The following is an 18,718-nucleotide window of genomic DNA, read 5'->3' on the forward strand; positions in this document are numbered from 1 at the left end:
ATTTAGAGACTTGAAAAAGCGAATCTAGCATTTTAAAGTAGTCAATCTCTCAGTATTCAAGCGGGGAACTGACTCCAGCAGTGCTTTTTTTTACACAATACAAGCTTAACTTTAAACCTTTCATCGTAAGTGCTATTAAAGAGGCTTTGAAAGCCTCTTTTTAAAGGCAGAACCAAATGGTTTGCAGAATACAGAAGTCATAGTGAAAGAACAAGCAGAGGATGGGTCCTTCTGCCCATCCCAGATCCACTTGGAGTGGATGATGGAGACTGCTTTTAGCCACAAGTGTAGTTTGCTGCTATCTCCAATGCTCTCTCCACTGCAGAGGTTCAAACTCCTCTTCTGGAATTGTGTGAGAAGGATAATTCCTAAGGCTTAGCTGGTGTTAGTTAAATGGGATTGAATTACTGAGGTGTCTTTTTGGTTTGCTCTCACCCCAGACATCTCTCGCTGGTGCACTGGGAGAAGGCTCTGCTCTCTCTGGATGGAAGCTCAACAGACATGCACGGAACTGCTGTAGACTTTGCAGATTTATTCACATTGCTAAAACAAACAAACAAATTTACTCATGGATCATGACTATTTTTACCTGTGCACTCATTTCTTCACCAAACTGTGGAACCTCTTATTCTGTCTGGTTCCGCCTCCAGCTACCTTGTTCAGAAGAGATCTCCATTTTCAGTCCCATCAGACAGGGTCAGTGCAACCTTGTAGTTCCTGAGGGGAATGGCACAAGAGGCTCAAGTGGTTTCTCTCTGCTGCTGAATTAAAGGGTTTCAGACAACAAAGGCAGAAAAATGAGGAGCCCCTTCCTCACTTCTTTTCTTTGGCCCAGTTTCACATCACACAGCTCCAGGCATTTGCTTGAGATGTCTGAGATAGGAACCTAGTCAGGCTGTTTTCCTTGTATGGTCAAAGAACAGGGAGAAACACTTCCACAGGGTGATTTGCATCTTAATTTGACTGCACAATGGTCCCTGTTGCCTATCCTGGAGGTTTAGACTCCCTAAATACCTAAATTCTCTTTGTGTTTGAAATTTTTCCATCTCTATGTATATATTTCCTCAGGGAAGCATTTGGTCCTCCCATAAAGCCAAATCTGCTCTCCCAAATGGCAGACATGGAAACTTGATCCCTATTTAAAATCCTACCAATTCTCAGTACTCAATCACCAGTAGTACCTGCAGAAGTTGTCTTAGCTGAGGACTTTTAGACAGATAGTGGCAAAACCCAAAAACGAATGCTGCAACCACAGGCGTAGCTCCACCGCTGCTCTTTGGAAATTTAAGAATTGGGAGTCCAAAATTACCACCAGATGGTGCACCTATTTAGCAAGTGACAGAGACATGCTCCACAAAAAAAAGGAAGCCACAGCCTCCAGCAACCCACCAAGTAGCTTCCCCTGCTCTTTATTCTCAGCTGTGACATAAATTGAATGTGTTTGAAACGTGGACCTGCTGGTCATACTATCCTGTTACACTAATATGGAGTGTGTTTTCAATCTTTGTAATGGAAGCCTTTCAGCTCTCTGGCTAGGGACGTGAGGAAGTGGGAAAGAGTGAAGCAGACCTATAAATGCATATGAAGGGAGAGGGAAAGGAAAAGGGATGGGCCAGAAGCAGGAAAAATCAGTAATGGTGAAGGGCAATGGCAGGATCCAAAATCCAAGGTGGATCCAGCACAGAGCACTGGTGCATTCCTGTTTTTAGCTGAGGCAGTTCTGGCTATCAGTGGTGGGCACCTGACAGTGCATTTTTGAAGAATAATCTTTATGTCTGTATTTTGGAAAGTTGCTAATGCCAGTACCCCAGGCAGAATCAGACAGGATATTTCATTCAGGGCATAGTAAAGGTGGTGAACTTTCCTAAACAGTCAGGTGGGTTTTATTCTCTGACTACTTCTCATTCCTAAGCATTTGGGTCCTCCATACTCAGAGCAGGATTAGCACAAATCAACAAGAATATTTTGCCATTTTCTGCCATGTTTGTCACAATGACAAAATACCACATAATTCTTTCAGCCATCAATACTTTATGATGTGTAGAACATGAGCTGGTATCTATTTCCATTCCACTCTACTTCTTGCTTTAAAGAAAATTCCAAAGTAATAACTAGGTTCCTGGTAATGCTATTTCATGAAAATCACAAAACTTATGCATAAAAAAATATTGTGTCTCATTCTTTTACTTAGGTGCATCTTTTACTGCTTTATGTTGTCATGGTGTCTTTAAAATTATGCCATAATTAGAATTTAGTATATTGCTAAGAATGATTAATTAGATTGTTCTTTTAGTTACAACTTCACCAGTGAAAATGAACTGAAAATTTTCTGAGAGAAAACATTGGAATATTCTTTAGCTCGAGAAGTATTCATGCAGAATGGATAAAATAATTTTTTATTCTCTTTATCTAAGCTAAGAGGAGGAATCACGTTGAGAAGCTCAATACCATTCCCTTCCCATCCTTTTTCACATACCTGTGTCTCCTAGTTCAGTGTAAGAATAATCATTTTATGGTGAAAGCATGGATCAGGAGATAATGGACTTGTTCTCTGCTCCCAGCTGTGCTTTTATGTGTCACCTTGGACACTTCATATCTCACTCTCTGGAAACTAACAATGACTAATTTCAGTGAGGAATTGAAATGATTAGAGACCAGCCTCCATTTAAACATTTGAGATATATCCTCAAACAAAACTGGTTGCTGGTAAAGTCTTCTTACTTAAAGAGGAAAAAAAAAAAGGAAAAGAAGGAAATATCATGGAGGAATATGGTCTTCTAAAAAATTAGTCCAGGCCTGAAAAAAACCCAGCAAAGTGAAAAATCTCAGTAGAAGAGGCCTAGTAGGATTATTAGCTTAGTTTGCAGGAGAAGGAAGTTTGAAAACCTTAGGTAATTGTCCACTCAAATTTCACAAAGAGAAAATACTGAACTGATGTTCAGTACTTACATGTAACATAAAAGCGACAGAATAAAGCCCACAGGGACAGTAAATTCTGGTTACTTATTATATGTGTGCTGTGATTCTTTGACTAAATCTTCCTGTCTGCGTTCCCTCTTTTTCTAGCTACTGGAGCACATCCTGACACCAGAGATGGAGCATTAACACTTTCCCCCCCTTTCCCTTTCTCTTTCTCCTTGCTGTCTCCCATTTTCTTTCTCTTCAGCAGTTCAGTAATGCTGAAACCAAGCTCCTTTCCCTTTTGTTTGCTTTCCCCATGTCTACTGATCAACCATCTTGATTATTACCCTTTAGTATTAACTATAGTATAAACAGAACCTCTGAGCAGGGATTTAGCTGGGTTTCCCCTGCCCTCTTATGCAACCTAAGGTTCTGCAGCACCCCCTTCCTGTTTGTTTTCAGGGATTAGAGGCAATAATCCACATACTGGTGACATAATGAGGCATAAGCTTCACTCAGAGGAGGCAGGACACTGTTTTGGGAGACCCTGGACTAGAAGGGATGGGCATGGACAGTTTGAAAGGTGGCAGCCTACCCTCAGAGCTGAGTGGCAGGGAGATTGCTGTTGGGTTTTGCACATCATGAAAGCATTTCCATGAATACTGTCTTCTTATTGAAGCTGGATTCAAAGTGTCTGCATGGAATATCTCACACAGCAGCATGTGCATGCTGTCAGTTTGTGTTAAATTAACCAGAAGGACATGACATCATGTGATAGACAAAAACACTGCTTGGTACCATATAGCCCAACCCAGAACTTTTCACGTGAAGCATTTGTTTTGGTTTGGTTTGAAGACATTTGCCTTTCTAACTGGTCCATTTTAATTAGAGCTGAACCTGAACCACAAACGATAGATTTGAACTTTCCCAGAGTTCAGCGGTGTTCAGATCTGGCTTTTGGTTTGGCCCATCACAAAGACAGGGGTCAGCTCCAAAGTTCAGATCTGGAAAGGAGCTGCTGGAAAGTGGGGGGCTGCAAAGATTATTTAGTGAGACCCATTTCTCATGGGTCTCACTAAATTAATGGGGAATTTGCAGTAGAGACATTGCTCGTGGGTTTTAGGAGCAGTTTTACATAAGCAGCATCTCAAAGACTGGTATTAATATCAATCTATCTATTGAAATACTCATGTGCAGCAGAAAGGGCCTTGTTCCTCCTTTTCTGGTCACAAAGCCTGGTCTGAGGCTGGAGTACCTTAAAAACCTAGAAATTTTTCTTCTTGTCTTTGTTTAAAACTCATAATTCCTTTCCAGGGTATACTGCTTAAAACCAATTGACTGTGGGCTAGAAATTGTATCATTTTATTCTCATAAATTTTAGTTTTTTCAGCAGGTAGCTTGCAGGGTTGTTAAGGCATCTGCCATTTGTCAATCTCTTGCAGGTTTGGATCCCCATTTTAGGGTGAGCTCTCTCAGTCCATGGCAAGACACAAACTTAACACAACACAAATAATAAACAGCCACCACTTGTCTGCTAGATCAGATAACCTGACCCAGTGGGGTCAGCTGGAGAGGCTCAGATGAAACATTGATTCAGTATCTGTTGTAAGTCCTCAGAAGATTCAGATAAACCTTGCTTGTTTATGTGAATCTTGTCACTTCCCAACTCTTGTAAGGACCAGAAGCTCCAGAGCTGAAAAAACAGACTTTGCTCTTGTGATGCTTCCAAACTCATTTTGCAAACCAGAGAGGTTTGGATCAGAATCTAAACTTTGTGTATTTATCCCAACTTCTCTGAGCTCTTTACTCTTTTAAATCTCTTTCATATGTGTGATCTGTGCTGTGTCTTGCTCCCTGGGGTTACAAATGGGACTACAAATTAAACACCAAGAAGGGTGGACGTCATTTCTTGACCCTGTCTCTCCTCCCAGCAAGATGCACAGGCAAGGCAGATGTATTAGAGAGGTGAATGAAGCCACACAAGCAGTGTGAAAGAGCATTTGGAAAATATTTAAGCAAATTCAAAAGCAAGTCTCAACCCAGCCCTCCCACCAGAATTTTCTCATTTGCTTTCCACAAGCTCTGAGCCTGGAGGGAGGACTGCAGTGGCTTGCAGGGTCTGCTGCAGCCCAGGGGATGTGACCCCTGAGCAGAAACAGCAGAGCACAGACACAAGCTGGGGCTGCCAGCCCAGCCCCAGGGCTGGAAGGGCTGGGTGGAGTGGGCTGAAGCCAGTGAGGCACACCTGCTGCCATGGGAGATATCCAGAGTGAGAACACCCCCAACAGCCACACAGCACTCACTGCTGCCTCCCCTTCCACACTCTGCCCTGCCAAGAGTGCACCAAACCCATGAAAGCCCCCACACCCACAGGAAGGGTCACCTGTGACAGTGCAAGTGGCTTGCTTGTGGAATTTGACTTGCTGAGTTGGTCCTCTAAGGTGTCCTGCCAGCCATTAGAAACCATGACAGGAATTTATGTGAGCTACAGATTTGTAGGACAGCCTACATACCTTCATCCTTCAGGAGATAATCCAACAGGAATTCCCAGAAAATGCAGCAAGAACCTCTCTGCTCTGCTCCTGTGCAGAATTCATACAGAAGAAGAAAACATTCTGGTACACTATTTGACACAAATTATTTTTTCCTTTTTTTGGTCAAACATAAGTCTTTTTCTATGTCTATGCACTCCTTGAGAAGAAGGCCACCTTGAAGAGCAGAGTCACCAGACAGGAAAGCATAACACTCTCTGTGCCTGGAAAGTGCTGTCCTGGGCACACAGGAGCTGCTTCTCCATGACCTGAAATATTTTTCAGACCTCCCAGTCTGGCTGTCACCATTTCTCAGTTTGAGCAGGATGTCCTCCATACTCACTGCTCTTACCATGAAATGTTGTGTAGAGCAAGGTACTTCCAGAGGTCATTATTTCACAGTTGTTTGACATAATGCGCATCTTGTGTTGCTGTTGCAGTGCAAACTAAAAGGTCAGTGGTTGTTCCATTTCATGATATTTGTCTGGATTTAGATTGAAAGTCTGAAAGAGAATTTAAACACATATTTATTTATTTATTTATATATTTATTTATCTATTTATTTATTTATTTATTTATTAGACCCTTCCTAGGTCACATAGATGCCTGGTGTATGTGATTCAGTTTAATAAAAGATACAGCTGCTCTTCATAAATGCTTACTTTAGAAATGTCACGACAAAGTAGAATTAGTACTTTATATAAACTCATCCTAATTTTGTACTTGACAGAACCAAGTTAAATGATACTGAAAAAAAAAACAAACCTAAAAAAATACACTACAAGAAATTATGTTCAGAAGAATATTTTTTTTTCTAATCAGTGAAAGCAAGAAAGTAATCTCCTTGCTTTTCATTTAAAGAAATCTTTTTTCCCCAGTCGGAATATTTTAAGAGTGGGCTCTCCTTTTCTAAAACCACCATGTCCCTCCAGCAATTACACTAAGATGATTGCTGCCAGCAAAGTTGGAAAGGCTCACTGTGCAGGGAAATCTGGCTTAGCTCTGATGGGATAAGTTTAGACTCTCCCTTTCCTTGCATTTTCTGCTGCCAGTTTCGGGGCTTCGCCATGCAGCTTGATACCTTCTGGGAGCCTTGCTTTTTTGGTTTCTAACTCTCTCAGCTCTTGGTGAGGCTGGATTTTTGTGCCAGCCACATGGAAAATGCTATGTGGAAGAACATCTAAAAGATGGGCTTTTAGAGCCAACACCCTGTTGCAGATTTAGCTCTGGGTGATTAGCTCCCTGTAGATGTAAATTAGTTTGTATCCCATACACATTAGTCTGAAAGCAGTATCTCATATTTGATAAATGTCCTGGGCTATGCTTGCTTTGTATGTGCTCCCAAAAGGAGGCATGCATCTATCTATCTATCTATCTATCTATCTATCTATCTATCTATCTATCTATCTATCTATCTATCCATCCATCCATCCATCCATCCATCCATCCATCCATCTCAAACATTTGTGTGGGTTAACATAAAAATTGAGTACAAGAAAAAAGTCTACACTGACAAACAAAATATCCAAAATATCCAGCTTGAGGTTGTACCTATCTCTCTAGTAGTCAAGAAATGTCAATTCCAAATGGGGATGTGGGATCCCTTGGTATCTCTCTGAAGCAGAACAAATAGAACCTCAGCAATTATTATGGGAAGACATATTAGGTATTTTTTGGCCAGGTTTTTTTTCCAAATTAAAAGTAAAGGCAGGGTGTGGATCCAAGCTAAGCAGGTGTGGCATGTGAGGATTTGTGTGGGTGTGAATGTAAGGAGTGGACTCCTACAGCCATGGCTTTCTCTGGCAGGCACTGGGATGCAGAGCATTGCTGTGCCAGATCCCCCTGTGTCTCTGCCAGTAGATGTGCAGGTCAGTACTGTATTGAACAGTGGAGAAGCAGAGCAGAGGATTCACACTCCCATAACTACTGCTCCTACATGGATATTCTCCCCGGCTTGAATTTGTATTTCAGTTGTCTCTTGAGACGATTCCAACTGAATTACTGCTATCTCCTCACAAAAAGAATCCAGCAAGAGCAGGTCCTTCTGTCCTGTAGATACATACCTTACCCTCCTCATGCCTCTGTGAAAGAGAGGTAATTATCTCTCCCTTCTCTTGCCCTCTCCAGCTGAAAGATGTGTCTCCTTAAAGCAAGGACTGCCTCTTGCAGAAACAGGTTTGTGTCTAACACCAATTTCATCTAGGTATCACTCAGATATTTGTAATTCAACAATTCTGGCAAAATGGCTCTGGCCTATTCATAGGCTCTGCACAGAACATTCAGGTAATATTCATCATTCAACTAAACTATCTCAGGAAGCAAGATCAGAAATTTTATCTGCAGAATATACAGAAGCCCATCCACAGACACTCTGGCATGCCCAGGTACAGGAGTTTGGTGCTTACAACAACCCATAATTCATTAGACCCTTTAGAGGATTATTTAACATGTTCCTACAGCAAAGGACAGGTATGCACAGTGATTTAAAAAAGAATACAGACATGACCACTGTCCCTGGGGATTTGTTATCTGGGCTAGAAATGACACAAGGTAACAGAGGAAAAAATGACATGATGCAAATGGCAATGCAGATTTATTTTTATAGCGGTGCTCTTCAACACAGTGCTATTATGTCAGATCACTGAGATTATTTAAATTAATTAAAATACTGACCCAGCAAAAAATCCACTGAGAAGGTCTGGTGCTGCATGGTAGTGGATTTTGATACTCATAATAGAAGGAATATAGACAGAGTATTTGTGAAATGGGGTCCACAGCAAAATCAAATAGAGTCACAAAATCACAGAATTACTTAGGTTGGTAGGATCCTACTTTGAGTGCATTCATTCTGAACTGATCCACTCATGAAAGGCTCAAGCCTCTAAAATCTGTGCACATGAAAATCTCAGTGATTCTGGCAGCCACCTCCTCTGCTCTTGTATCTCCTCAAACTAAGCATGAAGTTGACTTGAAAGCAAATGTACTTTAAAAGTGTGATTGGTAGCACTGTCCTGTTTTTCTTCTCAGGTTCAGAGTGGAGGTTTCTTTTCTGGTTGCTTTTTTCCTTCTTTTCTACTTCTTAAATCCAAGTGGACAATGTTTTCCTTGCTGAGCCCCACACAGGTACCTCAGAAACCTTTAACAAGCCATATTAGAGTGCAAGAATACTATCAAGAGCAAACCTAAAAAAAAGATAAAATATGTGCCCACATAGTTATAGATTCCCTTCCCTTTTTTTCTAAATATTGGACTTATTTTTCTCTGTGAAATGTCCTTTAAAAGAGAGACTGTAATGCATTGTCAAATCCTACATAAAACTGTTGTGAACAGGTTGATGCAGTAGAATTATTCGAATAGAATAGAATAGATGAGAAAGGAAAGGAAAGGAAAGGAAAGGAAAGGAAAGGAAAGGAAAGGAAAGGAAAGGAAAGGAAAGGAAAGGAAAGGAAAGGAAAGGAAAGGAAAGGATGAGATTGGATTGGAATGGAATGGCATGGAATGGAATGGAATGGAATGGAATGGAATAGAATAGAATAGAATAGAATAGAATAGAGTAGAATAGAATAGAATAGAGTGTATAACACATCTGGTTCCTCACAGACTCATTTAATTTAAGGACTTTGGTACACTTCAGAGCACAGTTTCTCTGGGTGCCTTCAGGATTCCATGCTTTCTGGCAAGGGGTGCAAAGATCTTTTTTAAACCCCAGCGCACTGGAAGATGTCTCCAGCTGAGCTTTCACACACTGTGACATATCAAACCTCTTGTCATCACTGAAAAGAAAAGGCACCAAACATTCATCAGGGAACCATTGAGCGCCACAGTGGGACACCAGCAGGTCCAGAAGAGAGCACAAGCAGGAGACAATCCCTCTGCTCCAGCCCTTGTTTCCCACATGCTACTTTGATAGCATTAGCAGCAGCTTTGTGGAAACACAGCCGTGTGTGACACACAGAGGCTCCTCTGAAAGGCACAGAGCATCTGGGAACTCCCCCCTCGTGCTCCTCAGGCCATGCTCTCCTGCACTCTTTAAATGTGTGCTCAGCACCATGTTCTCATTTAGCTTAGACAAAAATAAGCTGTGGTGCTTTGGGACCAACACTCCATTTCACCATTTTCTCTGAGAATGCTAAGTTCTTAGGGCTGAGCTGGTAAGAAATATTTATTATGGCAAATGTAGTTTTGCGGCAGAGAGCACAAAAATTTCATATTTCTCTGGGCACTGCTAAAGATCTTTTCAGAGATTACAGCAAACTCACTAACCTCACAGAAATTGTCTCAGAAAACTTCACCAAGGGACATGTTGCCAAAAGACAGTCAAAAACATAATAGAATTATGTTCACTAGAACAGAAATGCTGACTATTGTTTAAGGTTGCCAGGACTTAACTGAATAAATGAGGGAGTTAATTAACTTTAAAATCCCTGTAAATCCTTGGAAGACTCATTACAGAAATCACTGTGGAAAGTAACACCAAGCCTTTAGAAAATACCCATGACGTTCCAAAAATGTTTGAAAAAATGTGAAAAGGAGAGGCAGAGTATCTCTTTTTAATAGACATGCTTTCAAAAGTATATAAGAGTGACAGCAAGAAACTGCAATAAGGCTAATGTGAAATAATTCTGGCTCATGCACAGCCCATTTCTAAAATAAGATTTGACAAACCCACATGAGCAACAGAAAAGAATCCAGTTGACAGAGCAATTCTAAACTGATGGCCAAGATCCTGGCACCTCCAGCCATAAAAACTTAGTGGGAGCCTGGAGATGAAAAATGCTGAGTAAGAGAAGAATCTGTAAATAAACCATTATGTCATATCACTACACACGCTCAGCCTTGAGATCTGCAATTTTCTCTGTCCTGGCCATGTGTAATTGAAAATAGATACCACAGGAGCCTAGGAAGAAGCTGCTGTAATCAGCCCTGCTCCAGCTCTAGACCTATATGAATCAAACAAAATTAAACAAGATTATTTTAATTAGACTGTAGTAGAAAATAAGGGGGTTAAGGAGGAAAAGTGAAATGAATGAACACTGTAAAGAGAACATTACTGAACATGACCATCAGCAGGCTCCATCCCAGAAAGTCCTGGGACATTCAGCCAGCACCACATTCATTGCTCAGGAGCACTTCTGAGCATGGGTGCTTCAAAGGAACGTCACAACCATGGATGGCTATATCTATTTTTTTTTTATTTACTGGAGGCTACACAGAAATCAACGAGTTAGCACTAATTTGTCAGTGAGTAGGAGATGTAGAACAAAGGCTGATCCACTGCCCAGTGGAGTGGACTCCAGAGGAGAGCACAAACCAAGGATAATATGAAGAAGTCCAAGCACTTCTTGCCTCAGACTTCCCTAAGCAGGTGAATGATGAGCAGATGTTATAAACTTACACCAGCAACAGAGGAACCCTCTGAGCTTTAGAGAGCAGAATTTGTCTATTTTGATTGCTTTCCAGTTAGATGTCCCTCATCTCAGAACATTTAATGGAGTGAGTGGTTGTCCTTGCAGCCACTAGTGCTGAAAACTAGTGAAGAGCTATAATTAAGAAGAATTGAAAAGACAAATGTGTTGCCTCTGTGAAAAAAGCAAAACAAAACCACCAAAAACCTAAAAGAAAAGAATTGTAGGACCAATCAGATTAACTTCAGTAAATGAAAAAATATGGGAACAAACTTCCATTTGTAAGCTCATAACTAAGAGCAGGGACATGAGTAAGAGTCAACCAGGAACTGTCAAGAACAAATCACATTAAACCAAACTAATTTCCTTCCATCTTGGGCCACCCAGGGCCTCAGAGGCAGGGCAGAAGCAGTTTATACCATACATCTTGGACTTAAAGGGAGCTTTTGACCCTGCTTTATATGACATTCACAGAAGAAAAATAAGAACTTGCCAGATGGTTACAGACCATCTGGAAATATCTTGGAGGGTAGTTATCAAAGTGGAAAGGTGTGCTGACTGGGTTTCTTGTGACCTGTGCTGGAGCTGGTACCAGTCAGGATTATACTCTTGACTTGAGCAAGAGAATATGGACATTGCATTTGCAAGAGAATGTGCACATTGCATTTGTGAATTATATTATGTTGGGAACGAGTACAAGGAAACTGGAGGAAGTTTGGGTCAAAACTGGACATGATCATGGATAAGTGATCCAGAAAAGAAGGAGAAAAGCCTTAAAACAAGGAAAGAGGAGGCAAATCAGGAAGGCAAAGATCTGTACATGGGAATGATCATCTGCACAAATGCAAGATGACAAACATCTGGTGGCAGAGCAGCTGCACAGAGGACAGCTGCAAATTGAGTAAGAGTCAAAAGTGTCCTGCTGCTGTGAGATGAGGAATGCTGGCAGGAACAAACAGGACTACAGCACACAAGGCACATGAAGGGCTCCTTCTGCTTTGACCTCAGCTGGGGCACCCTGTCACCTCTCCAGCACTGCAATTCCAACCAGCCAGCTGGGAGAGCAGGGCAAGGGGCAGAGCCCTTGGGGGTGCTGGGCAAGAAATGGTGCAGCACATCCGGGAAGGGGTGGAAGCCTTTACATATTTCAAGGCTGCTGCTGGAGGGGGGAATAATCTGTTTGTGGAAGCTCTAGAGAAAGAAGCAGTGGGTTTGCACTCAGAAAGAAGTTTCAGGTTAATATTAGTGAAATACATACCAGGAGGGGTCCTAAGGTTCTGGGCTAGACCATGGAACATCCTCTACTGAAGATCCTTAAGAACGGGAAAAATAAAGATTGTTCAACAATAAAAGCTGTTGTGAGGAACATCTGTCTTATTAGCCTATGTTAGGGTTGACAGAGCAGAGACCCTCTTGAGTTTTCTGCTCCTCTGCCTTAATTTTTCTGCCTGTACGAAGTGATTTCAGTAGCCGCTAGTTCTGACATGTAGCACTGGGTACAGAAATTTAGAGGGACAGAGAAATTAAATTGAATTTAATTAGTCCCTACTTTATAAACCAAAGTTAATTACACTGAAAATGCAAATAAAGGATCTGTTCCAGACAGTGAGAAAACTCCCTGTGACTTGTACTGTCCTAGGATCAAACCCAAAATGCAGAGCCTGCACTATTTTCCTTGGCAATTGTTAATATGTGTGTTGAATAAAATACAAAATTACAAAGGAAATAAACTTGTCTGTAAAGGTCTTCATCCAGCACTACTTAAGATGCTGTTGTCTGAATTTCAGTTTACTCATCTGGATGTATCTATGGTCCTTTGCCATAAAAAATGACTCAATCTGTCATCAGCTTACCAGACTTGTTAAAAAGGGTAGGTTTGTCAAAAAAACTTTTAGTTTTGCTGTGGTTCATTTCTTTTTCCCATTGACCTATGTTGTATGTTTCATATAATCAATCTTTTGTCTTGTGCGAGTGCATGAAGAATTTGTTTTGTTTAATAACAGTGTGTAGTATTTTCTTCTATCATTGCTGATGCAAGATCTAGGAAATTGCTGGCCAAACACTGTATGTTCTGCAGTTAAATATTTCAAGTTAAATTACAGTTCTAATGGCTGACATTCAGTGGCAGCCTGATTCATCCAGCTGCTGACATGAGTAATTTCAGGGATGGTGTGTGCAATAGCAGAATTCTCATCTAATTACTCTGACAAAATAGATGTCTTGCAAACAGCTATGGAACAGTTCAATCTTTAACCCTGTGCTCACAGCTGGATAATTGAATATGTATTTAGCCTGTGTGATTCTCAGCTGATTGTGGCTCCAGGCTGGAAATTCTCTGCTGAATCTGTGCACGTTGGAGTCTGGTAAACTACAGCAATTGTGGAACTTGTCAGAATTTCCACATCAAACCATGCTAAGTTAAGTGCTCAGTTAGAAGTCTAAAATTTGGCCAGAAATGACATCTAAAAGAGGGGTAAAACACAGGCTACTCCATGGCTCCAAGGACAGATAAAGGCTCCTCTCTGATGGAAGAGAAGTGCCAAGGAATCAGTGGTTCAAAATCTGTCTGAGCAGCAGCTGCCTGCATTGCTGGCTCTTAGAACACTTTTAAAGTTCTGTTAGAATGCAAATAAACTCAAGAAAATGGCAGTAACTCAGATTGGCAAATGACAGACTCCTCTGATAGCCTGGCAGATTGCTAGAAGTGGCCTTGAGCACCTTCACCAAAGAAAAAAGGCTTAATTTTAATTAATACTGCCTGTCATCTCCTTTTGGAGTTATTAGATTAGACAGTTATCAGATCAGATAGTTATTAGTTCATGTTATATTCATGAAAACATCCCTTCTATGTTTTGGGAATAAAGTCAGAACTGTCGTCTTTGACACCAAGACAGGAATTTCTAACAGAGAAATGGACAAATCCAAGGGTTGCAATAAAGCCAAAGCAGTGTCTTTTCCACCAAAATAAAAATCTCAACAGAATTTTTCTGGTCTATGGGACAGAAAACTTTGGAAGTCAGACAAGATTTTTTCTTCTGAGACTGAAAAACTGAGTGTATGCATTGCCAAACAACTAGATAATCAGGATATTCACTGGGAAAAGAAATATCTAGCCCCAAATTTGGGTCAAATCCCAAATCTGCTGCTACTTATATCTTCATTTCATGAACATTTCTGGAAAGGCCTGTCTCCTTTTTGTTGCAGACTAAGAATATTTTTGAAATCTCAGAAAATTCCGCAAAATGAGATTATTGTTCTCCATTAAGGTATCACAGCAATCATTACTTAAATATTTTTAGCTGCCTGACAAAGAGTTGCTTAGAACTGATTCCAAGTGATGACATGCTAATGAAAAGCTTTGTGTAGAGCAGACATTATTTGAGCACAGAGGTTCCCTTCCCGCCTCCATCAGCAGTTTCTGGTAGACTCCACTGATCCTGGGACCTTAGTGAACTGTCCAGGAACACTAGTGAAGTTTTAAAACTTATTCTAGTTTAAAAATACCCCCAAAACTTTAATTCTTAGCAGGACAACTTAACTTGCTAATTTCTGAGACCTTCTTATTTTAGAGCTGCATTGAAACAGGAGAGTAATCTCTTCAGAGAGTCAGTGTGGTTTCCATTGGATATTATCCCATGACTTGAGAAAATTCCATCACTGCTGCTAGCTCTCAAATGGATAAAGGAAAGATATTTTCCTTTATTGTTGATGGTAGTCAGGGGTATAATGGGAATGAGGGAGAGAGAAAGGAAGATAAAGACATGAGTTTCTTTCATTTTATATAACTGACCAAGGGAAGCAATGTGTGAAAATTGAAAAAGAAGGCACAGACACTGTGGCTGTAATAAAATGTCTTACCATGTGCTCTGGAGACATGGGGAATATATTGAGCTAAACACAAAATATGAGCAACTGTCACCAAATCTCTGAGTAAATCTCCTGAACTGTAGGTCACAGCTGCCATATTCCCTCACAGGAATTAATTTCATCTTGTTAATAAACCTTTCTACATATACTTCAAAGGTATCTGACCAAAAATTTCCCTGGGTCTGGTTTTGCTTTGTTGTTTACCTTCATCCTGAAGAAAAGCCAACTGTATCTATAAATGTAGCTTCTATTACATCTCATACTTCCAATATTTCCATTTATAGATTAGAAATAGAATTTTTTTTAAAGAAGAAAGAAAGTAATCATGCAGGTCAACAGAACACATTAATAACTGTAAACACATTATAATTTTTAACACATTATTATTTTAATTAATAATTTTAAAACAAGAGTCCCAGATTTGAATTTAGCTGGCAGGCAGAGAGGAGAGGAGTGGACATCAACACGTGAAGATCACACTAGGAGCTAGAACAGTGGTCCCATAGCTGGTTTGGATTGCTATAAACCCTCAGAAATTTCTTACCGACCACCAGGTATCGTTATCATCAAACTTTTAATTGAAAACACTATTTAAAATAGTGTTTAACATGGCTCTGTGGGTTAGCTGTGAACCCTTTAGCGTGGCCTCCTGGACCACCAGTGTTCTGCAGAGCATTTTTGGGAAGCACTGAACCAGACTGCACACATCGTACACCCCAACAAAACACGGCTGGGTCTGAAACAGAGGCACAGCTCCCGCAACTGCACCATCTACTCAAATAATGCACATGCCAGCTCAACCTTCTTGGGAGCTGAACAACACAAAACCCTTTTGTTTTCTTCCCTACCCAAAGTTCATTTTTTATTTCTTTGGAGAAACAAGCGAATGGTGCCAAACCTCCGTTTCTGATTGTTTCTTGTAGGATCTTCCTCATATCTGGCAATGGTGTAATCTTTCAGGAAGCTAACTATGAAAATAAGAAATATAAATTCCCCCCACACTGTGGAGTTATCATTCCAGAATCATTATGAGATCTATGAATCCAAATATTAAAAAATTAAAACTAGCTTCTAAGTTGGTTTTTTTTTTTTTCCTCCTCTGGAAAATGTGTTGCTTTTTTTCCCTTCCCAAATCCACTAATGATGCTAGAGCTCTGTGTGTGGTCATTAAAGCATTTCAACAACTTCCTGCAAATCCTTTATAGTAATTCTTTGGCTGCAGCACTACAGGATTGTCTGTTTATTACCAGAGAAACACACTGAGGAAATCAATGAGAAGGGAACTTATGGGGGAAGCATTGAGAAGGGAACTTGTGTGGAAGTGTCATAAATAACAGCAGCAAAACACCTCGATCCAGCCCTGTGTACAGTCGGTGACAGAGTGGTCTCACACAAGAGCAGGGATGGGCTGCATCTTCCCCTGCCATCATTCTGCCTCCTTGCACCTCACAGGCACCTCAGGCGGTCATGTAGAAAGGAGCCTTATTCACCTCTCCTCATATTCACCTTATTCACCTCTCCTCATATTCACCTTATTCACCTCTCCTCATACATTCATTATCGACAGCTATTGCATGGAATTGGCAACCAGGAACCTTTGCAAGTAGCAGCATCACAGACCAAATAAAACCCCCCAAACCCCCCCAAAATAACTCCTTTTCTAAACCAGCTATTATTTAAAAAATAACTCTGTGCTTCCATGACAGTACTCACCTAATTTGGAGAGAAAATAGTGCTGCCACAGCACTTCTGTGCCCTTTGTATGCTCAATAGCCATGGTAATGCAGAGGTTTGGGTCAGAGTGGGAGTGGGAAAGGGTCACTTCAGCAAAACTAATGCACAGGAGAGGTCTGCAAGGGAAAGGAGTAACCTCTGCCTTGAAAGAAAATGAGCCCTACCCAGTTCTTGTCTCTATAGGTCTCTCTTGCAGTACTTTACACTCAGCATCACTAATGGATGCTACTGGAGCATCCATTAGTGTTAGATTAATAATAATCCAAAGTTAGATTAATAATCAGTCTCATTTTTGTCCAAGGGTTTTTTTTTGTTTGTTGTTATCTGAATAGTTCTCTTTTTCCAATTGCAGTGCCCATGGTTAGAGGTAGCTGTCAACTCACTTTTTATTAATCTGAAACAGATAAACGTCAAGCTTGCAAACCTGACTAGACAGTATGAAAACAAATCCTGTGGCCTCACTCAGCACTGTCCAGATTCACTGCCAAGTTCCCCTCTGGTGAAGGGGTTTGCTGGGACTATCCCATGCCTGCATACCTGGGGTAATTTGCCCCGAGCTGAGCCAAGCGTCTCAAACACGCGCGGAATTCCGTAAGATGAGAAATCCACGCTGAGGAACGATGCCCCTCCTCACCTCACGTTGCTGCCTGACCCCCCTTGCTGTAGATGATGTGTGTGTGTGCTTTCTTCAGCTGCCTTTCTGCCAACCCATCAGCTTTTGGCTTCTCTCCACAGGAAGCAGGGAGGCCGCGTTCACCTATGCCATTACCGCTGCCGGGGTCGCGCACGCTGTCACGGCCGCCTGCAGCCAGGGCAACCTCAGCAATTGTGGCTGTGACCGAGAGAAACAGGGCTACTACAACCAGGAGGAGGGCTGGAAGTGGGGAGGCTGCTCTGCGGATATCAGATACGGCATTGAGTTCTCCCGGAGGTTTGTTGATGCCCGAGAAATCAAAAAGAATGCACGGAGGCTGATGAACTTGCACAACAATGAGGCTGGAAGAAAGGTATTCCAGAAAGGATGAGGGATGGGATCTTGTGTGCTGGAGGATGGGGGGGAGGCTGGCTTGGTGGCAGGAGGCATTTCCTGAGAGCTCACCCCTCTCTCTGATGTTATCCCACACCCACATCAACTCATCTGTTGTTCACCATTTTCCCCCATTTCTTTTTATTCAGAGCTGGCCATGTATATATGATACCTATAGTACCATGTATTATAGGTACTCCTGTAAAAATTTGTGCTTCCTAAGCCTTCTTTCCAGCCCTGATAACAGAGAGGACCTTGCTGGATCTGGTTAGCTGAAGATCAGTTTTTCATCCAATTTGCAAAAATCTAACAAGGGATGTCTGGGCTTATGATGGGACACAACTGCATTGCTCAACTTCCACAGCACTTCCAGATATTTATTCCAGTGAACCCCAAATCACTTATTTGACCCCAGCTCTAGTTAAATATACATAGTAATACACAATGCACTTCTTAGCTCATGCACAACTGTCTCTTTGTAACTACAAAGAGCTTCAGAAGAAGAAGAAGCAGTTTCCTGTCTACAACCATGATGGAATTGCTTCTCATGATAACAATAAACATCATGCATGGAGCTATGCTGATTTGTGTTCACCAATACTCATAGCTGTCAAAGCTTGTCCTTTAAGAAGTGCAACAAATCTTTCTGCATCATATATACTTACCTCAGGAGAGATTGTACCCTGTGTTGCAGAAAAATCCAATATACCAATGTAGCAATCCAATAAAATCTGCCTCCTTCTCTAGTCCCTGAAGTAAGACTGAATTTTGCTCCTCCAAAACCATGTGTGCTTTCAGTTCTGTACTGAGCACTGGGCAGAGAGAGTAGAATTGGTGGTGACAGAAGCAATGCAATTATTTTACAGCCTGGATCTTGTTTGCTAGCACAGTTGCATTGGCCATGCTCTGAAACAGAGGGTTTTGTATGGGCAGGGGTTCACTGGGATGGAAATGCTACATAAATTCAGTGTGGTGAGAGAGGCACAATCTCAAGTGTAGGGAGAGGATGGGTACTTCAGTGATAATTCACACTGAAACAGCCTTGAGGGCCGCAGTCTTTTTTCCTAAAAATTGCTGCCATAGATATAAAAGAACTTCATTCAGCAATTGACATTGGAAGACCAGCTCCAGGTGTGATCACCTCACTTAGGCTGGGAATTTCAGCTCAGCATCACAAATTGTATTTGGAGGCAAAACAAGATGTAAGTCAACTCTTAAACTTGCCAGGGAGGATTTATTACTGATGGATGCAT

The 18,718-nt window shown here is 41.3% G+C and overlaps 1 protein-coding gene across 2 annotated transcripts in view; it reads left to right on the forward strand.

Annotated features, from left to right (window-relative positions):
* The window catches only part of WNT7B (Wnt family member 7B), an 89,355-nt gene that overhangs the window by 59,741 nt on the left and 10,896 nt on the right, over positions 1-18,718 (forward strand). For both annotated transcript variants that reach the window (XM_059472390.1, XM_059472391.1), the window contains exon 3: positions 17,174-17,445. In XM_059472390.1, the coding sequence (XP_059328373.1) occupies positions 17,174-17,445 (272 nt within the window). The remainder of the gene's footprint in view (positions 1-17,173; positions 17,446-18,718) is intronic.

The sequence above is a fragment of the Ammospiza nelsoni genome, chromosome 5 (assembly GCF_027579445.1).
Source record: "Ammospiza nelsoni isolate bAmmNel1 chromosome 5, bAmmNel1.pri, whole genome shotgun sequence".
NCBI lineage: Eukaryota > Metazoa > Chordata > Aves > Passeriformes > Passerellidae > Ammospiza > Ammospiza nelsoni.